Source organism: Carettochelys insculpta, chromosome 16 (genome assembly GCF_033958435.1).
Source record: "Carettochelys insculpta isolate YL-2023 chromosome 16, ASM3395843v1, whole genome shotgun sequence".
NCBI lineage: Eukaryota > Metazoa > Chordata > Testudines > Carettochelyidae > Carettochelys > Carettochelys insculpta.
In genome coordinates this window covers 36,342,636-36,370,494 of record NC_134152.1, presented here as the reverse complement: position 1 = coordinate 36,370,494, position 27,859 = coordinate 36,342,636, and the positions used below count along the sequence as shown (strand labels likewise).

At 54.7% G+C, this 27,859-nt stretch overlaps 1 protein-coding gene across 7 annotated transcripts in view; it reads left to right on the top strand.

Moving 5' to 3' along the window:
* Window positions 1-27,859, top strand: part of PKD1 (polycystin 1, transient receptor potential channel interacting) — a 140,922-nt gene that overhangs the window by 107,781 nt on the left and 5,282 nt on the right. For 4 of the 7 annotated variants that reach the window (XM_075011128.1, XM_075011124.1, XM_075011129.1 and 1 more), the window contains 21 exons: window positions 4,451-4,703; window positions 5,500-5,695; window positions 6,913-7,083; window positions 7,775-7,918; window positions 8,407-8,617; window positions 9,419-9,545; window positions 11,278-11,394; window positions 11,981-12,030; window positions 12,555-12,757; window positions 13,855-13,960; window positions 14,465-14,583; window positions 16,275-16,477; window positions 17,059-17,253; window positions 18,366-18,505; window positions 20,471-20,595; window positions 21,821-21,995; window positions 22,774-22,899; window positions 23,355-23,529; window positions 24,687-24,974; window positions 26,521-26,655; window positions 27,117-27,431. In XM_075011128.1, coding sequence (XP_074867229.1) covers window positions 4,451-4,703; window positions 5,500-5,695; window positions 6,913-7,083; window positions 7,775-7,918; window positions 8,407-8,617; window positions 9,419-9,545; window positions 11,278-11,394; window positions 11,981-12,030; window positions 12,555-12,757; window positions 13,855-13,960; window positions 14,465-14,583; window positions 16,275-16,477; window positions 17,059-17,253; window positions 18,366-18,505; window positions 20,471-20,595; window positions 21,821-21,995; window positions 22,774-22,899; window positions 23,355-23,529; window positions 24,687-24,974; window positions 26,521-26,655; window positions 27,117-27,431 — 3,574 coding nt within the window. Of the gene's footprint in view, window positions 1-4,450; window positions 4,704-5,499; window positions 5,696-6,912; window positions 7,084-7,774; window positions 7,919-8,406; window positions 8,618-9,418; window positions 9,546-11,277; window positions 11,395-11,980; window positions 12,031-12,554; window positions 12,758-13,854; window positions 13,961-14,464; window positions 14,584-15,422; window positions 16,255-16,274; window positions 16,478-17,058; window positions 17,254-18,365; window positions 18,506-20,470; window positions 20,596-21,820; window positions 21,996-22,773; window positions 22,900-23,354; window positions 23,530-24,686; window positions 24,975-26,520; window positions 26,656-27,116; window positions 27,432-27,859 lie in introns of those variants that run through there. The other 3 variants (XM_075011127.1, XR_012647803.1, XM_075011130.1) reach the window with 3 other exon arrangements.

The window sequence follows — 27,859 nt, the reverse complement described above, 5'->3', positions numbered from 1 at the left end:
CTGGGTGCTCCCTGTACTCTGTTCTGCTGAGCCAGCCTCCTGCTGTACTGACACAGACATGGGCTCAGAGCCCTCAGCGGTGTAATACAGACACTGAGATCAGCTCAGCTCTGGGATGGCTCAGATAAAGGGACTCACCTCAGCACCCAGGTGCACAGCCCCAGTGGGACCTGCTCCCAGATAAATCCATCTCACCCTGCATAAATATTTATACAGGCTAAGTGCGTGTTGTTCATCCCTTTCTTACATAAAGAGAGAGCTGCACAGCCGTGCCCCCCTCTCCCTACTGGTGACAATTATTTACACTGGATTTATTAACAAACAAAAGTGCGTGTAAGTGTAAAAAGCAGGACATAAGTGGTTTTAAGTAATAGCACACAGAACAACATAGTAACAGAGAGAGACAGCCATGTAGTCTATATACTATCAAAACAAAAAAGCACTCAAGTAGCACTTTAAAGACTAACAAAATTATTTATTAGGTGAGCTTTTGTGGGACAGACCCACTTTTTCAGACCATAGCCAGACCAGAACAGACTCAATAATCAAGGTGGACAAATCAGAAAAAAAATTATCCAGCTGAGCAAATCAGAGAGTAGAGGGATAGAAGGGGTGGTGGGGGGTAAGTCAAGAATTAGATTAAGCCAAGTATGCAAATGAGCCCCTATAGTGACCCAGCAAATTCCCATCCCGGTTCAAACCATGTGTTAATGTGTCGAATTTGAATATAAAAGAAAGTTCAGCAGCCTCTCTTTCAAGAGTGTTGTGAAAATTCCTCTTCAGTGGCATGCAAACTCTGAAGTCATTAACAGAACAATATAGGTTACTACAGAAAATAAACCAAAGCATGCAGCTAAGCTTAATACCCTAAGAAAACTTCTTACAAATAGTAATTTCTCACCCTAGTTCTTATTTCAGGTAAAGTCCTTCTCAAGCCAGAAATCTCCTTGTTGACCCGGGTCCAGCAGTTCTCTCCTGCACCTGATGTTACAATCCAGATTTCCAGGGGGTTCAAGTTTGTCTCCCTGGGGTGGGGAGGCCCTCTGTGAAGCCAAATGAGGAGAAGCGCTGTTTACTTCCCCTACCTTAAACAGAATTTCCCTAAGGTGGGAAACCTTTGTTTAGCACACACAGGCTACGTCTACACGTGCAGCCAACATCGAAATAGCTTATTTCGATGTTGCGACATCGAAATAGTCTATTTCGATGAATAACGTCTACACGTCCTCCAGGGCCGGCAACGTCGATGTTCAACTTCGACGTTGCTCAGCCCAACATCGAAATAGGCGCAGCGAGGGAACGTCTACACGTCAAAGTAGCACACATCGAAATAGGGATGCCAGGCACAGCTGCAGACAGGGTCACAGGGCGGACTCAACAGCCAGCCGCTCCCTTAAAGGGCCCCTCCCAGACACAGTTGCACTAAACAACACAAGATACACAGAGCTGACAACTGGTTGCAGACCCTGTGCCTGCAGCATAGATCCCCAGCTGCCGCAGAAGCAGCCAGAAGCCCTGGGCTAAGGGCTGCTGCCCACGGTGACCATAGAGCCCCGCAGGGGCTGGAGAGAGAGCATCTCTCAACCCCCCAGCTGATGGCCGCCATGGAGGACCCAGCAATTTCGACGTTGCGGGATGCGGATCGTCTACACGGTCCCTACTTCGACGTTGAACGTTGAAGTAGGGCGCTATTCCTATCTCCTCATGAGGTTAGCGGCTTCGACGTCTCGCCGCCTAACGTCGAAGTTAACTTCGAAATAGCGCCCGACGCGTGTAGACGTGACGGGCGCTATTTCGAAGTTGGTGCCGCTACTTCGAAGTAGCGTGCACGTGTAGACGCAGCCACAGACACACATACCCATTGTGGAAAAGTACAACATTCAGGATGGATTCCTGCATCTGTCATCATGGCGATGTCTTTTTGTAACGCCCTGCGGACCACAAGGCAGTCAGTCGCTGTGTAGCCTGACTGCAGGTGGGCTGTGCGCCCCGACTCAGTTGCCTCTTGCAGATGGGCTGTTTGTGCTGTGTCTGGCCTCTCTGGTGGTGTTCTCTGTGTGCTGGGAAGAGGCTTTTCCAACACAAGCACGCCGCTGGTAAAGCTACAGTCAGTAGTGCCACTTTCAGATACAGGAACGACACCTGCATACAAATGGGGAAACCGACCACAACTTGCCCACTGGTACTGGACAGGAAGGATTTCGCATAAGGCCTAGTCGGGTTGTGGCATTTCTGTAAAACAGACGGATCGCTCCGTGATGCCCTCCCCCAGCCACCCCAGCTTCTTTGGTAGGGTCCCACCCTCCCGCAAGCACCTGTCCAACTTCTCCCCACTCCAGGGGCACAGGCTCCAGCCTCCCAGCTTTGTAGCTCCTTTCCCAGACATCCCACCCTCATGGTGCAAGCTGAGTAAGGGGCTTCCTGCCTTTTAGGGAGCACCTAAAGGAGCACAAGTGCCCAAAGTGCTGCCCAGGCCTCTTCCTTCTTATGCTCCATTCGCCGCCTAGCTCCATAGCCCATCCTAGCTGTTGCTCCAAGTCTGCCCTTTCCTAGACAGCTACAGTGGGGCAGCTCAGACACCCATCTACTCTCTGAACCTCTCTGCTGACCAAGCAACAGGCTTCCCTTAGGCACTGCAGTCAACTTGGCTGTCTCCTGCCCCCCAACTTTTGTCATGCGATCCACAGAACTACACATCCCAGCATGCCTGGGAATTGGCGCTGCCCCTAGAACAGACTGCCTTGTGATGGACGCATTAATGGTTCAGCACAGATCCCCTACTGTACAGTGTCAGAAGACTTGGGGTCCAGAGGCATGAGATCAGCGTTGGGTAGTCCCTAATTCTCATTCTGACTCGACTTGCTATGTGGCCTTCCGCAAACTACCTTTGGCCCTGTCCCCATTTTCCCATCTATAAAATGGGGATATTGATATCCATCCCCGTACCTGCCCAGTCGGTGTGCGTGGTATCACCTGTTCCGTTCTGTACGGCACTCTGACCACGTAAAATTTCTGTGTAACTGTTTAGTCTGATGACTGTAGTTGTTAGATTTTGGGATCTGACTTTTTTATTGTGTTCCTCATTAGTATAACTTCAGTAGCTGAAACGGTTCTTCTTTTAATAGCAATAAGTGTTTAAACCTCCTATTATTTCTGAACCTCTCCCAGCTGTTCTCCAAGAAGAAACTTGGAGGACTGGGAGTAGGTGGGGTTAGGGTAGAGCCGCTGTTGTGTAATTCACCATGTCGTCCAGGGCTTTTGGTAACAAGATGCTCTAAGGCGGGATTTGTAGCCCTAATGAACAAACCCTTTCTTTGGCCAACGATCACAGAGTTGCTGTGGCAGTGTCATGCGGATCAGGGTAATGGCGGGAAGAGTGGCAGGGGAGCTCTGCACATCTAACCACTGATCAGCTATTCAAAAAGAGGAGGACATGCAGGACACTTAGGCTACGTCTACACGTGCACCCAACTTCGAAATAGTTTATTTCGATGTTGCGACATCGAAATAGGCTATTTCGATGAATAACGTCTACACGTCCTCCAGGGCTGGCAACGTCGATGTTCAACTTCGACGTTGCTCAGCCCAACATCGAAATAGGCACAGCGAGGGAACGTCTACACGCCAAAGTAGCACACATCGAAATAAGGGAGCCAGGCACAGCTGCAGACAGGGTCACGGGGCGGACTCAACAGCAAGTCGCTCCCTTAAAGGGCCCCTCCCAGACACACTTTCATTAAACAGTGCAAGATACACAGAGCCAACAACTAGTTGCAGACCCTGTATATGCAGCACGGACCCCCAGCTGCAGCAGCAGCAGCCAGAAGCCCTGGGCTAAGGGCTGCTGCCCACGGTGACCACAGAGCCCCGCAAGGGCTGGAGAGAGAGTATCTCTCAACCCCCCAGCTGATGGCCGCCATGGAGGACCCCGCTATTTCGATGTTGCGGGACGCGGATCGTCTACACGTCCCTACTTCGATGTTGAACGTCGAAGTAGGGCGCTATTCCCATCCGCTCATGGGGTTAGCGACTTCGACGTCTCGCCGCCTAACGTCGATTTCAACTTCGAAATAGCGCCCAACACGTGTAGACGTGACGGGCGCTATTTCGAAGTTACTGCCACTACTTCGAAGTAGCGTGCACGTGTAGACGCAGCCTTAATGCCCCATCCCACTGGCTCATAGGCACAACTAATAGACGTATAGATAGTAAGTAATAACATCTGTGAGAACCCAGGGGTTTCTCCACAGCAAAAGGACTCCGTAAATTCCTCCCCCTTTGTAGGATGTTTTCCTGTGTCCTGCTGCACAGACTGAGTGCATTGTTCTCCTCGCTGCAGGGCTGTTCCCGTGGAAAGATTTGGGGGCCATAGCTCGGCTCAGGACAGGGATTGATGGCCCACCTGGAGCCTGGCTGAGCCTCAGTTCCATGCTTGCTCTTCTCTTTCTAGTACTGATGACACCACCCAGGACTATTACTTCAACATCACCAACCATTTCAGTTGGTCCCCAGTGGAGGTGACCCTGAGCTTGTATACCTCCTTGTGCCAGTACTTCAGCGAGCAGGAGATGAGGTGGAAGACGGAAGGCATCATCCCTCTGGAGGAGACCAGCCCGGATCAGGCGGTGTGCCTAACTCAACACCTGACAGCCTTTGGAGCCAGCCTCTTCGTCCCCCCGAACTCCGTCCAGTTCATATTTCCTGTGAGTAGAAACGAAAACCGGGCACTGGAGGTTTCCTGCCATCTGGATAGCTGGCTTTTGATAAAACAACGCATTTCACAAGCTAAGTAGAGTCAGGCCTGGATCTATGCTTGGATGGGAGACCAAAAACAAGACTGAAGCTGATGATGTTCCTCTCTCTCAGTTGCCCCAGCAAATCCCCCTTGGGGATGTGGCAGTTGGAGGTGCCTTGTTTCAGAGAGAGACACGCGTTGTCCCATTGAAAATCCCGTAGTGCTTTTACTCAGGGTAGGGTGGTTACGTCCTAGTGGCCTGGCTGAATTTGGATTGCATTTTGCTTACTTTACCATGTTTGTCACTGTGTCAGCTAGATGCACAGTCCATTTCCTGCCCAAGGCTCTTGCATAAGTTTGTTTCACGCTTTTAGAGACTGCTCCTGGCAGGAGCATTTGTAGAATCGCTGGCCTGTGCGCTAAGACGTAGGAGTGTGAGAGGAATGCTTAGCTTTGCGTTTTTCCTGCCAGGTGCGCTGTGCCTCAGATTAAGTTCAAACTTTGCTAGGGAACTCAATGCAATCGAGAGGCACTCAGCACTTTGCTGCATGAAGCCCCAGACAGCTGCTGCTTTCCACTCCAGAGATGGATGCATTTCAGCAGCGGGCAAAGTGACTGATGCGCAGCTGCAGTCTGTACGGCACTTAGGTACCGTATAAGATGAGATGTGTGTTAATTGCCCTCAGAGAGGCGGGACCGTAGGGCTGGGAAGCAAGCAGCTTGGGAAGGGAAGAGCATCTTTCAGCACCTTTCCTTCTGCACAGGCTCCTGGCCCAGGTCTCAACTACATCGTTCTGCTGACGTGTGTCATCTGCTTTGTGACCTACTTTGTGGCCACTCTGATCGTGCACAAACTGGACCTGATTGACATTAACCGAGTGGGGGTGATTCCATTCTGTGGCAAGAACGGGATGTATAAATACGAGATCCTGGTGAAAACTGGCTGGGGCCGAGGATCAGGTCAGTAACAATGTCGTCGTGCTCTGGAACAGTGTATGAGGGTGTAACCTCCATAGGAGCCCAGGGAGACTTCTAGGTTCTGCGTCACAGCATGTGGCAGAACCTTCCCAGGGTTCCCTGGAGCAGTGATGGAGGGCTGCCCCTGAGAACTGGAGGGGGTTTCCAGCTCTGAAAGGGGTGGAGTGGTTCTGCCACGATCCAGTTCACAATTTGGCTGAAAGCAAGTGTGTGTGTCTTCTCAGTAGAGGCCAATGCAATAGGGCTTCATACGGGCTTAGGGGTTTGATCCCATGTCCATTTGCCCCAGACTCCCCCTGTTCCTGGTCAGGGCGATGGCTTCGCAGCACTATGTCCTTTCCTCCTGCTCCTTTCTCCAGGGATTAGGTGCAATTTCTCTTCCTCTCGTTCTGCCGAGATGTTTCTCATAATTCCTGATCCTTCAGGCTGAGCGTTGAGTTCAGCTCCAGCTGGCTGCTTTGAGACAGCGCATTGGATTCTCTCATGCTTTTTGTGCATCACCAGTAGAATGAACGGCTTCGTTCTGGTCCCTGAGTCCCTCTCAGCAGAGGAGGCAAGAGACAGAAAGCTGGGCTTTAAGTTCTTGGGCTGGGATTGCAGCCACAGCCGCTACAAACATCATCTTTGGACTTTGAAACCTGAGCCGATGTAATCTGGGAGCATTGATCGAGCGCCTCTGTGGAATGATACAGTGTCACTGTCAGAGAGCTGCTCTTGTTGTCTCCAGTGGCTTCCCTGGGAGCTGGCTCCTGCCTGTAACCATGTCTGGAGCCTTGTGGGTGAGCAGGGGAGATTTAGGTGGCCCAGGTGAAAGGAGGAGTGTCTGGCAGCTGGTTCTGGGGAGTAGTCAAAGAAAACAAGCCATCCAGCCGCTCCGTGGAAAGCACATCCAGAACAAACATCTCCTCCCACCAGGATGTCAGCAAGTTAACATTAGATCACATCCCATCTCAGAGGGAAACGTACCGGAGCCCATGCATCAAGCCAATCTCACCAGTTGACACTTCCAAGCTGCGTGTAATCTTATCTCTGGGCTGGGGGAGGCCAAGCAGCAGCCTTGGATACAAGCCCGTTAATTTCTTGCAGGTCTCCAGGTGGCCTCTCAAAAGGGCCGTTTCATTTGGTGATGGGGTTGCGGGGTGAGAACGCTGTGCTGGATGGGGCTTGCTGAACTGAGCATTCCTGTTAACTCCTGCCAGGTACCACCGCCCACGTGGGGATCGCCCTGTATGGCGTGGATAATAAAAGCGGTCACAGGCATCTGGACGGGGAGAACGCTTTCCACCGCAACAGCCTCAATGTTTTTCAGGTGGCGACGGAGCGAAGCCTGGGCAGCGTCTGGAAAATCCGCATTTGGCATGACAATAAAGGTGAGGCCAGGGTTGGAGTGCCAGGTTGGGGTAGCTGTGGCCATCGCTATTTGCACAGAATTTTGTGACACATGCTGGTGTAAACGGTGAGAGGACTGGATCACCGCCACCGTATGTGGTATTTGTGCAAGGTGTCTGCTTGTGCACTTCTTGGCTTCCATCAGAAATCTGGCATGAGCAGCCGTTCCTGGAGGAGGCAATGCTGTGAAACTGATGAACTCTGATGGACAATGAAGAACACACATCACACCTCCGAGAGAGATTGTCCTATTGTCCGGTGGCCAGGGCATGGGCCTGGCAGTTGGGGGACTTGAGTGCTAGTCCCAGCTGTGTCACTGATTCACTGGCTTTCCTTGGGAAAGTCACTTCAGGCCACGTTTGCGAAGGGCTCTCTGATGTCGAGTGCTCAACACACGTAGCTGATGTTTTCCAAGGGTTTGCCTAAATCTGCAGGCAGGCCCCCAGTGGGTGGTATGTGGTGCCTCATCTGTGTGGCTCAGGGTTATTTACTTGCATGTATAAAGTGCTTTGAGAGTGCCCCAGACCACAGAACCTGTGTGCCACCCGGTCCCCAGGGAAGGAGCATGTGACTGATGAGCACTGCTGGTGCGGCGACTACCCTGATCTCGTGCAGGGGGCTGTGCGGATACTGACCCTGCCTGCCTGCCACTACTTGTTTCCCTGCTCTTAGGACTCAGCCCTTCTTGGTACCTGCAGCACGTCATAGTCCGAGACCTGCAGACCAGCAAGAGCTACTTCTTCCTGGTGAACGACTGGCTGTCGGTGGAGAGCGAGGAGAATGATGGCCTGGTGGAGAAGGAGGTCTACGCCTCCAGTGAGTGCTTGGCTGCTGGGCCATGGGCCCTGAGGCGCTCAGTGTCCGTGGGACAGACTGGGGAGGCCAGGCAGCTCCTGGGACTTTGGGGCTTGCTGTTTTGTAGGGAGAGGCAAAAGAGTGACTCTGTGGACAGCATCATGGGCTCCCATGCCAGCACCCTCATACTGGCGCCAGGTCTGAGGGACTCTGCTGGTTCTTCCTACCTTCTGCCAGCCCTGGCTCTGCCTTCTGCACTACCAGAATGTACCCCTCTGAGAGGGAAACCTGAGGGAAACCCCAGCACTGTGGGGTGGGCCCCGGCTTCCCCATGTGGGCCCCTGTAAGACCCAGCACTGTGGGATGGGTCCTGGCCTCCCCACACGGGCCCCCGTGAGCTCCAGCTATGAGAGCTGGTAGCTCCAGGGCATAATGTGGCCCCCTCTGTGGAGCATAGCTTTGAGCTGCTCCTCTCAGCCTGACCCTGCTTCTCTTTTCCTGGCATTCAGGTGAGACAGAACTGAGGCGCTTCCCTCGGATCTTTGTGGCTGAGCTGCAGCGGGGTTTCTTTGAGAAGCACGTCTGGCTCTCCATGTGGGACCGGCCCCCCCGCAGCCGCTTCACTCGGGTGCAGAGGGCCACCTGCTGCTCCGCCCTCATCTTCCTCTTCCTCTGTGCCAATGCTGTGTGGTACGGCGTGGTGGGAGACGTCCATCTGAGGTGGGCTGTGGCTCCTGCTGTGCTGCTCCTGCTCGCTCGACCTGCGCCTCTGCCCTGGCCTAGTACCAGACATCCCAGAGGCGGCTGGCTGTGGTGCCTCTCCCGTCTGGCAATAGCCAGGGGCGAGGAAGCAGCTGTGGAGCTGTCCCACTGGCTCTGAACACAAGTCCCATGAGCTGAGTAGGCCCCATGGAGACTCTTGGCAGGAAGCAGCAGAGACAGGAGGTTCAAGGGTGGAACTTCTCCAGTAGTCCAGCTCTGATTTGTTCTGTGCTTTGGGACTTGGTAAAAAAGCAAAGGAACAAAAGCCCCTAAAAATGAGCTTGAGAGAGAGGGACTGAGCTGGGACAAGCTGAACAGAACAACCCCCTTGAAAGGGAAACGGTCAGCGTAGAACAAAAAATCGGTAGGCACATGGAGGTCGGCCGCAGCTGTAAATCATTTGCTGCATAATCAGAATGTCACCATAACACAATAGCCCTTCACGGTGGCCAGCAGCACCCTGCTGAAGGCTTTCTGGTCCAGATCCTCCAAGCTGCCTCAGAGCCTTTGATATGGTTGAGGGTCTGTCTATTGGCAATCAAGTCCTGCTGATTTCAGCAGCAATCAGGCCCTAAGTACGTGTGAAGCTCTGGTCCTTTGAGCCAGAGCCATATTCTGCACTCCTTGACCCGTCAGACCTTCCAGGGAGCCAGCTATGTCTTCTCGACAGAGTGCCTTTTAAAGTGGTTTTTGCCTTCTGAAAGTGGGCTCCTGTGATGCTGGTTCTGACATCTCTCTCCTTTTCCTGACCTTCTCTAGTAACGTGGCTGTTTCCAACCTGATCCCGGTCAGCGTTGACACGGTAGCTGTTGGTTTGGTGTCCAGCGTTGTGGTCTATCCATTGTACCTGGTCATTTTATTCCTCTTCAGGATGGCTCGTAGCAAGGTAACAGGGAAGAAAAATCACTGAGCTTCAAAGGGTGCTTTACTATGACTGACTTGCTCGTGGGGGGGCCAGTGTCGGTCATCCCTGCTCCCACAGAGTAGCACGACACTGCAGGAGTACCACCATGGACCTGATGGGGCACAGAATCTTGACCCTAGAGATGCTGCAGAAATATTCTGTGTGCATGCTAATAGCCGCTTTGAGTCACCTTTCTCTCGTGTCTTTATACTGGGCTGGAGGGGGCTGCTAGGGCTGTAAACGACAGGTGGTCCAGAGCCAGCCAAACCCCATAGCAGAGACTAGCGGAGTCAAGGGGAATGTGATGGACACAACAGGTGTCTTTCTCCCATAAGGACCATTGACTCTCTAAATAACTTATACATCAGTGCTCGCCAGTCTGTGCTCCACGCTGTGCAGCCTGTGGAACTCACTGCCACAGGAATTCACTGAGGCCAAGAAATTAGCATGATTCAACACTGGCCATTTATAGAGACAGCAAAAATGCTAATTGTTAGTAGTAGTTATAAAAAACAACAAGAAGTCCTGTGGCACCTTATAGACTAACAGAAATTTTGGCGCATAAGCTTTCGTGGAACGACCTGCTTTGGCAGATGCATCTGATGAAGTGGGTCTTTGCCCATGAAAGCTTATGCTCCAAAATTTCTGCTAGTCTATAAGGTGCCACAGGACTTCTTGTTGTTTTTGAAGGTACAGACTAACACGGCTACCCCTCTGCTACTTGTCTCAGTCCTAGTTATGGCAGCAAATAGCAAGAGCAGTTATAACAAGCAATGCGAACGGAGTCTGACTAAAGCATGAGATTTGACATCCCCACCAGTCTCTGACTCTGAGCCATGGGGATGAGACCCAACATTGCCTATTGCACTTCAGAGGTCTTATATTTTATGTCTGGTACGACTGACGGTCTGGTACTCTAGTACTGCCCTGTGTTAGGGACAGGATGCTGACCTGTGTGGCCCTCCAGTCTGGCTGTGCTTGTGTTCCTCTTTTCCTCCTGGGGCTACCGTCTCTGTCCTGGGGTGTGATATGGATCCTGCCAGCTGGCTCCCCAGTGCTTTGGCAGTGGGCGTGAGAGAGATCAGAGCGCGTGCGTTTCTAACGACGTGCCGCCATAGTCTAAGGTTCAGCTGCTGGGGCTGTCTGGTGCTTATGCATACACCAGAGGGTGGTCTGGGGAGACACAGTTGGGCAGCCTGATTAAGTCTCACAACCAGCCGTGCTGTGGCCGGTAAGTGATGGGCACCACTGACATTCCCTGCCCGGTTGTCTCAAGCGTGCCTGTGCCGAGCAGGCGAGAGCGAGCTGTCTGCCCTGGGACGCCCGGGGCTGTGGAGGATTCAGACCCCGGGGCGCCATGCAGGCAGCCAGGCAGCCGGGGGTGTTTGACGTAAAAGCGTGAGCCGGTCAGTGCTGCCGCGAGAGGCGTTTGAATCCCGGTTGGGGCACACCCTGGTTTTGCTCCTCTTGTTGTTGGGGGAACTAGCAGCTCCCCCCGAGGGGGGCCACAGGGTCACGTGCACTACTGTGATACCCAAGCCATTTACTTGCTGGGGTAGCAGCTGATCAGAGCGGCTGCCTGCTGAGCTAATGGGTGGCGCAGCAGAGGGGGCACTTCAGCCTGGAGCTCTGGTGTACGTCCTGCCAGACCTGCAGAGGTGAGCTGCATCTTAACCAGGAAAACCTCCTCACCCCTTCTCCATCTGTTGTGCAGGTGTCCATCAGCCACACGCTGACCCATTCGGACCAGCAGTCCTTGGAGATCGATAACTACCTGGACACCTCCCTCCTGGAGAGCTCCTTCCTCACCTCCCCCGGGATCCGGGCCGAGGTAAGCAGGCGATGGGGTTCCTGCCTAAAGGATGTGCCGAGCAGGCAGTTCCAAGTGCTCCTGGCCCCTCCTGAGAAGAAGGCCAACTGGGAGCCCTTCCACCTGCTTCAGTCCCTGCCTGCGGAGTGGTGCCAACCCCTGGCCCACATGTTCAGGTGACGGGTACAGGGAAGAGCCACAAGAACGGGAGCTGACACTCTCATGGCACAAGGTACTGCCCTGACTAAGTGCCTGAGAAGTACGGGGGTGGCAGCCTTGGAGAGTGAGAGCAGTGTGCTCTCGTGCTCCCACCGCACCCCCAGGCCAGTCCCCAGGCACTATATGATGCACGTTAATGCCCTGATCAGCCCGATGCCCCGACGCCCCTCGTCTTTTACCCTGGGAAACAGAGCCCGAGAGATGCTGTGACTTGCCAACACTCTCTCTATGCCAGGGTGAGTGTGGGAGCGCCTGGCACCCAGTCCTGGGCCCAGACTGCAAGGCTGGCCCATCACTCCTGCCTGACAGCCCTGGCAGTGATACTCAGCTGTGGCTTTAACCCAGCCAGCGTTTGGCATCTGAAATTCTTTCTGCTCTTTCCCCACAGGCCTTTTCAGAGCAAACTAAAACCGATTTGTTCCTGGATGATTCGAAAAGGTGAGCAACCTGGCCAGGGTTCTGCGTTCATCTGGGCTCTGAGTCTTTCACCTGGTGCAGTGTTGCAAGCTAGTGAACAAGCGTGCACGCTCACACGCACAAACACACACCCCCTCTCTCTCCCCCTCTCCTTTCCCCTTTGATGGAAGACAGGACATTGGTGGCGGAAGGCTCTGAGGCATCAAGGCCAATGGAATGTCTGTGGGCAGGGGGCTCAGTTTTGTTGTGGCCGGTCATTTTCCATGGCTCGCAGATGAGCTGCGTCTGCCAGGTTTAGCTCCGCATTAGGTGGCCTTTGGATTTCACCCAGTGACAGGTGTTCTCCCCACTTGCGTATGTTGGGTAGCGAGCACAGTGGCTCCAAGCGACTGGGAGGCAGGGTGCTGGCCCCGGAGAACATGAGAGAACTGGGAGGCAGGCTACAGGTGCCTCTGGAGACCATGATCCCAGCTACTAACACACAGCTCTCGCTCTCTCTCGTGGCCCACCTGGGAACGTCCCGCCCCCGGCTTTCCGTCCTGCAGCCTGATCCGGTGGCATTCCAGTGAGGCGCTGCTCAGCTGGCCAGATCTCCTCAGTGACCCCTCCATCATGGGCAACACCATCCAGAAGCTGAAGCGTGGGCAGACCAGCCGCCACCTGGGCCTTGAGGTGCCTCTGCCGTCCGAGGAGGACGGCTCGTCACTTGGCGTGCACCCAGGGCAGACCAAGTACTTCTCTGCCTCAGGTGGGTGAGCCAGGGTGCTGTAGCTCTGGCGGGGCCTGCTTTGCAGTGCTCAGGAGGAGAATTTGACCATAGCGTTCTGCTGCTGGCTAGCACTTGCTCGCTCAGGCAGCCGTGCCTGGATGCAGAGACCAAAAAGGGCACATCAGAACCCCTCTCTTTCTGACCCTAAAGTCAGTGACACCTCCCGTTTCCTGCATCCAAGGCCCCAGCCTCCACTGCCCCCTCCCTTGGCCGCTGTGATAGGGGACGGTGCTATGAATAGAGCTTTGGGCTCCATTCCTTGACTGACAGCTCACCCCGACCTTGGGCCAGCTGCCTGCACTCGTCCCAGCAGAAGAGGCCAGGCTGGCCTTTAACTGGCAAAAATCCCCCAGAGAGGGTTGCGTGGCCTGGGAGGCCATTAGTGGGAGGGCTTTTGAAGCAGAGGTGCTAACGCCATAGGAGACAGGCAGCAGGGAGTCGTCCTGCCTGGCCCGGGGCAGCAGAGCTGCAGGTACAGACCTGTTGGCGGCCACCACATGGCCCTTTGGCCAGACTGGTACAGTGTGGATGGCCACTGAGAGTGGGACCTTTCCTCCTGGGTCTGGGGTGGACAGGCTCCAGCCCAGGGGCTGCTTGTCCCTGGTGCCGCTCTCGTTTCCAGGGGGCGAGTCCTGTGTGGCCGATGGCATTTGGCTTCTGTCAGACTCCTGGGGACAAGGGGACACTCAACACAAGGGCTGAATCCCAGTGGCCTGCTCATCCTCACTGGGCAGGAGGTGCCAGCAGCCACCTCCCTGAAGTGGCCCTCAGAGAGGGTGCTCCCAATTCATGCCCCTGTCCGTGCGCCCAGGCAGGTTTGCACCGGGCTTGAGAGTGATGCTGTGGGCCAGGAGGGAGCCACGGGAGGAGGTTGAAGGTGGCTGTGCAGGGGGTGGGAGGGGAAGAGGAGAGGGAGCCCATTGTCTCACCTCCATGGAAGCTGGCCGGAGACCCTCCCCATCCCACTGAGAGGAGCCATGACCAGATCAAGCAGCCCCTGCTAAGGGGAGAAGGGACAAAGGGGCTGATGAGCGCTTGAGCCCCTAACTCCCTCGCCCCCCGCCTGTCCCTCCCAGATGAAGATCTAATCCGGCAGATCCTAGCCGACGGAGCCAGCGGCATTTCCCACCCTCAGGAGATGGGGCCGTACACCAGAGCCGAAACCGACCTCCTCTCCGGCCTGTGAGTATGCAGGGAGAAGAGCACTTACGCATGGTGTGTGCAAGCGAACGAACGGGGGCACGGGGGGAAGACTGCTGGAAGAGCAATTTCCAACAGCCTTCAGCAGGGCCCTGAGCAGTCTGGTGCTCCTGCCTCTTCTCAGCAGGCAGCGACCGCACTGGGTGTCCCCCTGGGAAGCTGGCAGATCCCACTAACAGATGCTGCTGTAACTAGGAAGAGATTAGGTAGCAGTTTGCTGTTGCCTGTGATTGCAGCATGTGACATTGGTGACTGCTCGTAGCAGGGAGGCCTGGCTCTCTCAAGCCGCATGCACCTTTAAACGAGAAACTAATTAGCCACGGCATTGCTGGAGGCTGGCGTTTGGGCTCAGAATCCTCTCCAGGGCCCTGTGAACCAGGCTGCTGCCGCTGGCTTACTGCACAGCCCATGACACTGATAGAGCATCTCCTGTAAAGCAGACCTGGGTTTAAGCCCCACGCTAATAGCGCTGATTTACCCTGGCAGCTCCAGCATGTTTGGGGAGAAGACGGAGACCATCGTGCTGCAGCGGCTGAATGAGAAAGGGCAGAACGTAGCAGCCCCTGCCAGAGATGTGAGCAGATCTGCCAGGTCTACGTGGACAGGTACTGGCCGGGCAAGGCTTCCTGTGATGTTAGTGCCCAGCACACAGGATATGATCCCTGAAACGAGGGTGAAGCCAGGATCTCAGCAGTTATGGCGCTAAGGGCTGGATAGGCAGAGATGCTGACTGACTTCCCTGATGTGTGCCCCTTCATGAGCCAGGTTCAGACAGGGCCTGCTGGGGCACCCCAACCTTCCCTCCAATCTTTTCCATCCCGGTGTGGCTTTTTTCCATTCACGTGCAGGATAAATTTATGTGCACCAGGGCATGAGCCAGCGCGCACCACAACTAGACACGCAACCTGGCTGGGGGTGCTCTGCTAATCAGCTGGGTGGCATTGGACTCCGTCCAGCGCAGCTACGCAAGTACCCAGCTTATAGGGATTGCTGCTGTTGACCATTCATTCCTGGTGACCAGCTCTCTATTCATTCCTGTGGTTCCCTGGGCTCTCACTACAATCGTAATAAACTCCCTTCTGGAATAGCCCTAACTCAGCACTGTGCACTTGAAGGCATTCACCTCCTATACCCAGCAACAGAGCCACGGCGCCCCTTGCCCCTGGAGGGGCGTTTCAGAAGTGCTTTTGGCTGTGAACTAACCAGGTCTGAAGATGGGGGTGTGGCCAGATGTCACCGCTGGGGAAAAGACACTCGAAGGAAAATGCAAATCAGCAAAACCAGAGGGGGGGAAAGAAAGGAGACGCATGCAGTGACGTATAAATGGGAAACAAACACGCCACAGCCTCTCCCTCCAAGCCAGCTTCTGCCGTGGCCAGGGGGCAGAGAGCTGACCAGCTGGAGGGTGATTGGAGTGCTAATAGGTTCTTGCTCTCCCGTTTAGGGGTCCTGGTAAGGAGCTGAGAAGAATGGCTTTCTCAGCATGAATCCTGTTTTCAGATGTCCCCCAGGAATTTCTTGTACTACAGCTTCTCTTCTCAGGGCAGAAACAGAACACAGAGCTGGGGCTCTCAAGCCTGTGAAAATCCATCCATTGGTCTTGCCTGAGCTCCTGCAGCGTCTGATCTGTACGGCTCAGACTCACGGCTATGTGAGCAGCCCCACCTGGACAGGGGGCTTAGAGGCAAAGCAGCCCATTTGGAGAGGCCAGAGCAGGGTTCCTGCCCATTTTTAACATCCGTGGGTGGAAATAAATCTTGTTCTGTGCACCAAGGCCTGTATGTATGTGCACCACCCTGGGAACACAGACCGGGGCTCTCTGCTAATCTGCTGGGCGGCACCTGAATCTCTCATGCACGGTCACCCAAACACTCAGCTTACAGGGACCACTGGCCAAGAGTCCCGGTGGCCCTCGGGTTCAAAGGCTTTGTCCTTCCCGAGGTGAACAAACAGTCTCCTTGGCCTGGGTCTTTTGGGTGACGCCTGAAGACAGCACTTGGGCCTTTGGTGTGTTAGGGCCAGTGTCTGGGTGGGAACAGCTGTCTTCGCCCATGGTCGCACTGCGCAGTTGTCAGTCGGGTAGCTGCTGCCCCTCGCTCCATTTTAGCATGAAATATGCACGTGGGCTGTGCAGCATGGGGTGGGGGCTTCAGGGGAAATGGGGAAGAGCCTTTTACAGAGCACCCCAGCTTCCCCTCACAATCCTCATGTCTCTGGTGGGGCTGGCGACGGCTCGGCCCGGCTGGTTGCCGACAGCACCTTTGTGGGACTCAACCCGCTGCTTTGTGCCCCACAGTTGTGGACCACACCTTCAGGAAGCGCCTGCTGCCACACTGGTGCTCGTACCTGGCTCACGCCGCCAGCCTCCTCCTGTTCGCTACCTGCACTGGGGTCTCCGTGTGGATTGGGGTGGGCTTCACCTCCAGTGTTGCACTCATGTGGCTCATCTCAGGGATATTCAGCTTCCTGGCATCCTTCTTGGTCTGGGAACCTCTGAAGGTAAGGAGGGGTGTGGAGAGAGAGAGTAATTTCCCTTCCAGGGAGCTGAAACTGCTTAGCACCCTGTGACTTCCAGTACCCACCTGTCTAGGTTGCCCATGGTCCTGCTTCTGTCTCTCTGTATCCTCAAATGTAATCCTGCTAAGGGCCTGCAGACTGCTGAAAGGGGATCAGCCCCAGCTGAGCAAACACTGAGAAGCCCCTGGGGGCTGTGAAGCGGTTGAGTAGCTGTGCCAAGGGCTGGGAAGTATCTGTGGATGTTATAAAGCTGGGGCCTCCATCCCTGTTGTGTACCAGGCTGGACAGTCCAGCACTGGGAAGTAATGGGTGCTTCTTCCCACCCCTGCCCAACTCAATGGGGTAAATGGCAAATAAATCCCAGGAGGCGGCAGCCAGACGGGCTTTACTTCAGAGAGGAGGCACCTGCCAGCATGGACCCAGGCTCGGCTGCCAAGGACATGCAGGGATCCGGGTTGAGTCTGGCTGCCCTGTTCATGCTTGACTCTACACTGGGAAGCTTGAGTCTGGTTCCCAGAGCTGCTGTTCAGGTGCCTTCTGGGCACTGCTCTCCTGGATGACAGGTTCTGCTGGAAGCCCTGTATTTTGCACTGGTTGCCAAGCGCCTGCACCCGGAGGAGGACGACACGCTGGTGGAGCAGCCATTCGTCGAGCACGTTTCTGAAAAGATCAACAAAGTCCGACCTCCTCAGGGATTTGCCCTTTTCCAGGCCAAGGAGGAAGCCCGGAAGGTCAAACTGCTTCACAAGATGCTAAAGGTAACGTGCCCAGCCAACACCCCGGCGGGGGCTGGAGGAGCTGACCAGTTTGCTGGGGGCAGGGCAGTGGGGAAAGGAGCAGAACTCCCAGCCTAGGCCCACATCTGTGGAGCTGCAGGCTGCATCTCTGACAGGCTGGTGGGAGAGGAGGGTCCTGCTGCTTTCATTGCCCCTCCCAGCAGGGAAAGGAGCAGACCTCCCAGCCTTGCCCTCCCGAGCCCTGTACATAGGCACAGTGCCTCTGCAGAAGGGCTGCGGGGACATAGCCATGCCAGAGAGCCTGAGGAGATGTGAGGGGGTGCCTGTCTCCTCTGGTTTTATTTCGGTATGCCACAGCCGCTACAAATGGCTTGGTTGTACGGTGTCAGGGAGCCGACGGCCTTCCTTGGGTACTGTCGGCCATCTTTGTGGCGTGCATTGAGATCTGTGGAATGAAAAGCATTAGGTACAAGCTTGTGGTGGTGCTCCAAACCGAAGAGGGGTGGAATTATTTCCTCCCCATGAAATCAGTTGAGTCTGGGGTGGAAGCATTCCCTTGCAGTGCTGAAAACGCGGCCGGTCTCGTACACAGGAAAATGGGACAGGCCACTTGTCTGTGCAGCGCATCATGACATGCAAACAGCTGGCCGTGAAAAGGAGCTTCCACCTTTTTACAGCTCTTTCTCTGCTGGTGCTCCCAGCTGGTGCTAGCAGCACCGCCTGGTTTCAAACGCTGCGCTGCGTTGAATTGACCGCTCTCCCTTCCCAGAATGAAACCCCTCTAACGGGGGAGTGGTTACATAAGCAGCTCTGCCAGGATGTTGTGCAATCTGCATCAACTCGAACATGTGGAGTGGGGCTGACTGGTTTGACGAAAAAAATTGTGCCGAGGCCATGGGCTGGGTCTGGATTTCATTTAGCAGCAGCTCCCATTCAGAAATAAACATACCAGCATGTTTGGGGCCCACACCAGCTCCCAAGGGGGGTTGACATCCAAGGAGAGCAGGATCTGGCCCTTGAGGTGCAGCAAAGCTGGCTTGTGTACTCAGCAGCCCTGCTCCTGCTGAGGTAGGCACCAGGCACTAGGCTGCAGGCAGCCCCCTTACCATGTGCCTCTGTTTTCCACTTGCCAGAATTTCCTCATCTATATGTTGTTCTTGCTGGTGATGCTACTCACCAACTACGGCGACGCCTCCCGCCATGGCAGGGCCTTCCTCGTGCAAAACTCCATCAAGCAGCAGCTGGGGGCCGAGGAGTTCCTCCGCATCAAGAGGTAATTGCAAAGCCCTGGCAAATTTCACCTTCTGCAGACTGGTGAATCCTTCTGTCCTCCAGGCCAGGCAGCCTCAGGCTGAGTGCTGCGCGCCCCGTGCTGGAAGTCAGTGGGCAGACACGTTTCTGTACATGCCTCAACTTATACACACGCAAGTGCTACCTGGTCTGTGGTGGCTACGAGCCTCGCCACATGCGTTCGAGTGGGACACTCCCTGGTGCTGCCTGTCTAAGAAGACAGGCAAGACTGTCCCTTCGCTAACTGTGGTTCCTTGTCCGGTCGTTAGGGACATGGGTACCCAAGACTCTCAGAGCTGAGATAGAATGTGTGTGCCTTGAGTTGCCAGGTGTTAATTTTAGAAATTCACCTTGGGAGGTTAACAGTGGCTGTATGGCCAGTACCCAGCGCGGGAACTTGGGAGATCTGTGTTCTGGTTCTGCCTCTGTCATACCTTCCCTAGGGGTGGGACATGTCCTTTCATTGCTTGGAGCCAGCTTCCCCCGTCTGTAAAATACCAGAGGGGTAGCCATGCTAGTCTGTATCTCCAAAAACAACAAGTAGTCCTGTGGCACCTGATAGACTAACGTATTTTGGAGCATAAGATTTCGTGGGCAAAGATCCGCTTCATCAGTCTCTCAGATGCCACAGGACTTTTTGTCTGTAAAATGGGAATAAGAGTGGAGTTCTGTCCACTTCTGTACATTAATATTCCTAAAGAACTGAGCTCCACTGTCAGAAGAAACTATGTAAGTGTGGGGAAAAAAGATCAGTTTATATCTCTCTCTTTCTAATGCTGGAGTTACATCATCAGGCCAGATTGAGATTACCTGTAAAAATGAGAACAACGAGAAGTCTTGTGGCACCTTAAAGACTAACAGATAATTTGCAGCATAGGCTTTCATGGGCAAAGACCTGCTTCATTAGATGCATCTGATGAAGCGGGTCTTTGCCCATGAAAGCCTATGCTGCAAATTATCTGTTAGTCTTTAAGGCGCCACAAGACTTCTTATTGTTCTCGAAGCTACAGACTAACATGGCTACCTCTCTGATACCTGTAAAAATGGAAGCTTTCAAGGTGTATCTGTGAAGCAGCTCATCAAAACCCAAACAGATGACCTGCTGTACAAATACTAAAACCCACCTTTCCTTACGCTCCTGGGGAGTTCAGCAAGATGACGATTTCCTGCTAGAGATTCCAGGATGTTGTCATCCTTGTTGTACAGATAGCCCCCAGAGTTGCTGCTTGGACTTAGTTCTGTCCTTGCGTCGGCCCTCTTGGGTTGTTCTCTGGACAGAGGAGACTTGGCAAAGTTAGAGCCAGAAGCTACATTACCAAAAAGTCATAGAAGTGCTGATTCCCAGCGTCGGGGGTTAGCCCGCTGCCATCAGTACAGTTCAGCTGGTTTAAATGCAGGGGAAACGAGCAGGTTCAGCTCCTAGTTAGAGGGACTGGCAGTGAAAAGGGGCCCTCTCAGGGGTGTATGTCTGGCTGTGCCCCTCTGAAGGCCTCTTTGCACCTTAAGAATGCTGTGAATTACCTTTCATATAAACGAGCATCAGGCATAAAAGATTTCTGTGGGACACTTACTGGGTGAGGTGGGTGAGACACAGGGAATGTGAGGGCTGGACAATATCCCTGCCGTCTGATAGGTCTTTCTCAGCCCCCCACTCATCGATAAGGACATACCAAGGGGGCTAGTTTACCTTTTAGTGTTTTCACATCCCAAGTGTCTCTGTTGAGGGTATAGGAGAGACAAAAGGCGACCTCTGGCTGAGCTGCTGGGCCTCTGAATGGCCTGAATTCCAGTGCTCAGTCCCGCACCAGAGGTAGGATGCAGTTTTCAGATCATTGCCCTGACACAGGCTTTTACCAGCCCTGCAAAGAACTCCTCAGAAGCAGAGCTGGGAATGCGTCTGCTACATGACCGGCTGAACTTTCCTCTCTTCTCCTCCCTGTGTGCACAGAGCCGATGAGTTTTGGGTGTGGATGTCACAAGTCCTTTTGCCCTCTCTCTACAACCAGTCGGGGCGAGAGACCTACAGCACCACGCTGGGAGTGCCACGCCTACGCCAGCTCCGTCTCTGGGAAGGTGTGTGATCGCCAGCATCAGTCAGCTCTCCCGACTGTTACCGGGTTGTTCTCGTTGGGGAGTAGATTGTGTGGGTTTGCTGACGGGACACAGCTGAGAGTTGGATGCAGTTTTCCAGTGTCATGGTAGTCAGCTTACGCACTGCTGAGCTCAGCAGAAGTTTGGCCCACAAGGCTGCAGGTTTGTTCCTGGTTCGCTTTACACCCAAGAGCATGTGTCAGGTACCAGACCTAGCCCCTGCCCAGTTTCAGACAGGACACAACCAAAGGGGGCACTGGCCAGCTGTCAGGAGGTGGTGAGTTGAGCAGGACCAAGGTCACAACCCTGAGTGACAACTCAATGAATTAATTCTTTGCCCAGCCCAGCAGCTCAGTTAGGGATTTTGCATTTATAAATAACTCATTGGGACTGGCTGCCTTCTCTAGCTCTGCCAGTGGGAGGTGGACTGGACTGGTGGGTTTAACAGGAGCAGGAGGAGGGAGAAGCTACAAAGGAATAGCCTTCTGCGTGTGCGTATTCGTGTGGCCATGTGATGGTTTCCCTACTCGCTACTGCAGCGCTCTCTGGCAGCTGGGTCTGGGGAGCAACGCTCATCAGGAGTAGCGCCCCCTTCCATCGCTCGCCCACTTCACGGCCCGTCTTGCTCTCCAGAGTCAGGGTGCTCCCTTTCTGGGACTCAGGTCACCAGGTAGCTTTTGCCTGCCAGGGTCACCCTGTCCCATTCTGCAACCTGCCCGTGTAGCATCGCAGCCCATCTGCTGTAATTCCCACCTGTGTCACTTTCCCGGTGTCTGGTAGGGGAGCCCAGGCCTGCCCACTGCTCTGAGTTCCAGCCCAGGGACCCACTGTCCCATGACAATGGTTTGCTTAACTCCAACCCCTGTCTCTATTGCGCTTGGCTCCTCCCGACTCCCCTTGTCTTGCTCTGCGTTCTGGCCCACGCTGACTTGCACTCAAGCTGCCAGCGTCCAGGGAGCACCTGCAGCCTACGCCCCCAGCAGCCCCTGCTGACCTCCGCTTGCTAGCTTTGTGCTGGCCCAGCCTTCTGCTGAGCCTCACCTGCCATTAGTGTTTGTTCATCCAGCGTAGTGCTCCACCAGCTGCAGTCTCCTCGGCTAACTGTCCTTTCCAGGCTACCTGCCCCCGCCGATGGGTGGGAACGGCCCCTCACAGGTCGTCTGGGGTTCCTCATTGCCAAAATAACACGAAACTGGCCTCTTTCCAGCAGACTGCCTGGATCCCATCCATGATTTCCCCAGCGGGCCGACTGCCTCTGCTGCTGTGCAGAAACGCGCACACGGGTCGCACAGCTTTAACACAGGCGATTACGCAGTCGGATGGAAGAGAGTATCTGTAAATCAGACCGAGTCTTGGTCCTACTCCCCACCTGATCCAGTCGGGTACGTAGCTCAAGCGCCACACGTACAGTTCCTGTTCCGGCCCCAAAAGCCAATCATGGTATTGGGTTCTTCCAGCCCCCGTTGCCAGCTGTCGTATCACTTCAGCAAACTGCTTCTCAGCAGAGCCAAGCGAATGCGCAGTACAGACAGCCTAGTACTGTGCTCCCCCCGCCAGCCAGTCTGGTACCAATTGTGCAGCCCCGCTTGGCATTTTGTGGTGCACCCGCTGCAGGGATGATAGCGGGGAGCAAGGTCACCAGGAGGTACATGGCCAATGCAGAGGGAACATGTACTGAGGTACTGCTACTTCCAAACTGCCATAGAAGAGCAGGAGTGAGTCACCGAGCAATTTAAAACCTCAGCCAGGAAAGAGCTGCAAATTGGCGGTAGGGTTCTGTGACTGCTGGTTCGAGGGGTTCAGGAAGCGGGTGTAAAAGCTGGGTCTGTTACCCTTCTGCTCTGGTTCTGGTGTTTGTCTGGCCGCGGCTCATTACTGGGAGGTGTGTTTCAAGATGGCTTTGGAGGGGATGAGAATGGACTAGTGCCTGTTTGGGGCCATTTAAGCAGAGGATGTTTTTGTTTGAAATGTCTCATATGCCCTAGAAGCATTAAAATGAAATAAGCCACTTCCTAGAAGTCTGTTCAGCTCCTCCCTGCGTGGACATGCCTGCCGCTCCCAGCTTTAGAGGGCACTTGACCTGCCTTAGGGCGGCAGTCAGCAACTCCCGCCCCCACCCCCGCAGCCAGAATGCAAACAGTGTCTCCTCTTCTTTCACAGCATCTGGTACTGGGGCTCAGTCTCTGTGTATGACAGCGGGGGTTACATCCAGGAGTTGGGAGCCACACTGGCGGAGAGCAGAGCCCAGGTGGACTATCTTCAGCAGAATAACTGGATTGACAACATGTAAGCAGCTAGCAAGGCAGCAGGGTGGACCCCTGGATTTGGCTGTAACTTGGGAACAGTACCAAGCTCCTGCCACTAATCTATGATTTTCGGTGCCACTTGTTAAGGTGGTGTATGGCACACCTAGAAGAGATTGGCAGGGGGATTATTCATGCAGAGCATCCCCAACCATCTTCCCCCTTACCAAGGGTTCTGGATCAGGCCACATCCAGCCAGCCACGGCAGACAAGACACATTCCCCTTTGCATTTCCCTCCTGGGCTACAGGGCCACACATGGAGTACTCAGTGTGCACGCGGCCTCCCCTGCTCCTGCTGTAGCTGCAGAGCGGCTGCAGCCCTAGACAGATCCTGAGTTGTTCTGGCAGCTTATGCCCCTTTAAACTCAGGCCACCAGACATGACAGTCACCATTATCCCATCTTCTGACTCGGTTGCTCCCTTCTCCGTCCCGGCAGGAGCAGAGCGGTGTTTGTGGAGCTGACGCAGTACAACCCCAGCGTGGACCTGCATGCCGCCATCACCCTGCGGCTGGAGTTCCCCATGGCGGGGCGAGCCGTGGCGGCCATCGCAATTGGTGCCTTCCCGCTGCTGCGTCTCAGTGGGGGGGTCACGCTGCAGCTTGTCATGATGGTCAGTCTGGCAGCTTTGCGCCTCACAGCCAGGCCTGGGGAGGGAAATTTGGGGCTCCCCTCATGTTCGCTGGGCCCCCACCCATTACACCCCAGATATAGGCTTTCAGGGCCCCAAGCTCAGGGTCTGGGTACAGTTACCCCAACTCTCTCCTGCCCCGCCCCAGGCAGCCCCACTCTCAGCCACAACCTGAGCACTTAGCACAGTGGCTGGCCATGGCGGGCTCTGGCTGTCTGAGGGAATTACCGTGCCCTGCTCTGCTTGCTGCCGTGACCCCATTTCCCAGACAGGCCTGACTGCTGCGCTGTGAAAAGGGCTGTTAGAGGACCCCCTTTTTGCTCCCACCTCCTGGACTGTGCTGTTGGCGCAGGAGAACAGTCGCCTCGTGCAGCCATGGTGCAGAATCGCCTGGAAGATGGTTTCCCATACCCCTGGCAGGGCTTGCCCCCGCCACACACCCACCCGCCCCCAGCCCCACGGTTAGTCTAAGGGCTACAGTCACTGAATTCCTCCCGGCTGGAGGAGTGTTCCCTGGGTAGAAGAGGAAAGAAGCCCCCCTCTCCCAGCTGCCAGTCACGCTTCACTCTCTCCCCTCATGGATGATGGCTAACAGATGAGGCCCAGGTACTGTAAGGGAGGCATTTTGGGTTTGTGGCATAGGCAGGATCCTCTGACAGGCAAAACCCATCTTCCCAGGCACCTCCAAGTGGGTAGAGATCGGCCTAGGGAATGGGGAGAGAGTCATGAAGCTTTGGTCTACCCAAAGCTGGGCAGGTCTGGACAGTCTTACGGGAACTCAGGTGCACCACTGCTGGAAGGTGAGGCCTGGGTCAGAGTTAGCGACAGTTGTGGTGGCAGTACACTTGGCCCCTCAGGGGCCAGAGAAAGAGGGAGTGTCTTGGCCCACGTAGCACCAGCAAGTTAAGAGAGTTACAGCTGTGGCTCCATGTTCTGGTGGCAGGGTTGCAACCCTAACAGCATCACGGGGGTTAAAGGCTGGTTGTACAGACCCCTCTGACATGATGGGCCCATGACCTGCCACTACTCTGAGGGAGGTCTGACAGCACTGTGATTCCATAATTGCCACCCAGAGGCTCAAAACATTGCCCCACGCTAACACCTTTGTCTGAATGAACTCTTCCTCCCTTGCGTTTCAGGTGTTCCTCATGGTGTTTGTGGTCTACTTTGTGGTATCCGAGTCCCTCTCCATCAAAAAGGAAGGCAGGGCCTACTTTGTCTTGCTTGGGACCTACAGCCAGTGGCTGGTCATCCTTCTGACTACATGCACTGTGGTGGTGTGCTTGAGCCAAGCCACTATCGCTGACCAGCAATGGGCCAAGTATCTGAAGAACCGCAAGGGCTTTACCAGCTTCTACCAGGTGGCCTTTCTCAATACAGTCTTCAACAGCTTGGCCGCTTCCCTTCTCTTCCTGCTGACTGTAAAGGTATGGCAGTGGGCCTGCTGCAGGGTTGCACTAGGTCTTGGAGGTACTTCATGCAGGTGTGGCCAAACTGGAGCTTGTCCCAGGTCTCATTTCATGTCCTGAGCAATAATTCGATCCATGTCTCTCCTTCCTTAAGAGGAGAGACTCTCAGCCAGCTTGCTTGCTGAAGCCCAGCATGGAAGATGCAGGGGCAACCATTGCTGTAAACCAACCAAACTGATACGGAATCACTGAAACACAGATGTCAATTCATGTTTGCTTGCTTTCTTGGGCAGAACTGTTCCTTACAGGCCAGATTGTCAAAAGAGAGCAACTCCCAGCTGTGCCCAAAATCTGATCCCTCTTGGCCCTGAGTACTTTTGAAACTCTGTCCATGAGAACTTAATCAGACAATACACCAACTCTTGTTATGTTCTGAGCTATAAACCTGGCTTAAATTGCACAGTGTGCCATCCCTACTTTGTACAGGAGATGAACTTACCATCTTCTCTTCACTAGATTCACGTCCCTGGGAGCCAGCCATGTCTAATGAATAGTAATGGTAGGAAAAAGTTGCTCAAGTTCCACTGCAAATTAGCTGTTTGGAAAAGGGCTGGTGACACCAAAGAGCCGTGAAGCTGTACACTGGCCCTGCATAAACAGGACAAAGCCACTTCCTGCCCCTAAGAACTTACAAGGAGAGACATGGGGGAGACGGATGAGGGAGCGCACCCACACAATGCCACAGTGCTGGCCAGCATGCTAGACAAGAAGTTTCTACACAGCAGCTGTCTAGCCATTACTCGGGGCTGTGCTCCAGCAGAGAGCCATGCAAGGGCTTGGCTTACCCTTAGCTTGATCCATGACCCTAGCCCATGCTGTTCCGGCTGAAATGAGGAAATAGCACTCAACCAAGAGCTCCCTTTTTATGAACAGGCAGGGCTGCTGGCAGGACGTTCCTTCAAGGGACCCTCAAATGTGGAAGGGTCTCCCCTCCTGCCCCCTTACCAGAGCCTGGATGTGTGAAGTTAATAGACACGTTACAAGACATTAACATGAACTAGTTCCCTGTTGATGCACATCCTCAGCACTCAGCCTGGGGGAAGAGCACAGCTCTGCAGGTCACAGGGCTGTAGTGAGAACTGCAGGGCCATGCTGACAGTGTTAGGTTCTTGGGTCAATTCAAATGATAGCTTTCCCTGTGCAGTTTGGGGAGAGGCCCTGTGTGGCAGCAGGCTGGCAAAGCGTACTGCTGCCTGGGCGGTGGGCAGCAGAGGCCCACACTGGAGGACTCTTGTTTTGAAATTAGCTATTTGAATGAGTTTGAACCGCCGAACAGAGGGCTGCTCAAGCCAATGCAGATGTTTTAATGCCTGAAAATAGGCCAAGGGCAGATGGCCCTGCATCAACTACCTGCCAGCTGGGGGTGTGGGCACGGAACACCAGGGATGTAATGTCTGTCTCCTCGCAGTAGTGCTACACGGTGTGGGTGGTTGCTCCAGAAATGCTGGGAGCAGACTGCGTGACCCATCCAGGTATAACCCCGGCTTTTCTTCTCCGGTCACAGGCTGCCCATCAGCTGCGCTTTGTCCGGCAGTGGTCTGTGTTCAGCAAAACACTGCAGAAGTCTGTGCGGGAGTTGGCTGCAGCTGGGCTGGCCTTTGCGGTGCTCATCCTAGCTTATAGCCAGCTTGGCTTCCTGGTAAAGGTTCATTTTCTTACTCACACAGTCGGGACTCACCCTAAGCCTTGTGTTGCTGAGGGAGAGCTACTTGATTAGCTAGAAGGGGTTAACGGGGGGAGAGGCAGGCTCAACGCTGAGCCATTCTCAGGAGCAAGGCTCAGCTCAGCTGGCCACATGGCAGGTGGTGGTTGGCCCACGCTGGTGGTGCAGCAGAAGCATCGGTGACTGGCAGGCCATGGAGTTGGAGCTTCTAGCGAGAGATCCCTCTTGGGCGGGGTTGAGGCTCTATTAGCAGGGGGCATGGGGCAGCCTGGCAGTGTTGGAGCTGGTAGATGGAGCAAGCCTAAGGCAGGTGCAGCTGTGAGTGCTGCAGCTTACCTGCCTTTGCAAGGCACTTGGTGGTCATGGAGTCTCCACGGGGGAGTCCAGCCTACCCGCCATTGAGACATCACCCTGTCATTTCCACGTTTCCTTTGTAGCTCTTCTCCTCCTGCTCAGAGTCCTTCCACAGCTTCAGCAGCAGCCTCCTGCTTCTCTTGGCCACGGTCCGCGGCAGTGTGAACCTCCGGCTCTGCCTGCCCGAGCCCTCAGGGCTGCACTACCTGTTCTGCATCAGCTACATCATCCTGGAGATGTGGATTTTCCTGCGGCTGTTCGCTGCCGTGCTCGTCCACAGCTACCGGGAGATGAATGTTGAGCTGTACCGCCCAGCCTTCGAGCCCCAGGACTATGAGATGGTGGAGCTCTTCGTTCGCAGGCTGAAGCTTTGGATGGGCTTCAGCAAAGTCAAGGAAGTAGGTGCATTATCTTGTGGGGCTCCCCCAGGGTGCTAGCCAGGGAATACCCAGGCTCCTGTGCTGGTGGACCGTGACCTGAGGTCCCCTGGGGCCAGTCTGGGTGGCATGTTTTGACCAGCCATGGGGGCAGTGATACAAGCACGCTAATTATTTCCCTCATTGCAGTCGGCAGATAGGTGGGGGTACTAACAGGCCCCTGCCCACAGCTGTATAGGTCACGGGTCAGAGACAGGAGGTGGAAGGATTGGCAGCAGCAGATGCCCGAGGCAGTGGATTGGTGGCAGTACGTACGCCCTGTCTGGCAGGAGCAGAGACTGCACCCAGCAGGTCCCTCGCTTGTGAGGCTGGTAGATCTGTACCCCACCCCTCTCATCATTCCGGTCACCCCACCAGCCGGCTCTGCCACTGGAGTCATCCTGGGGCAA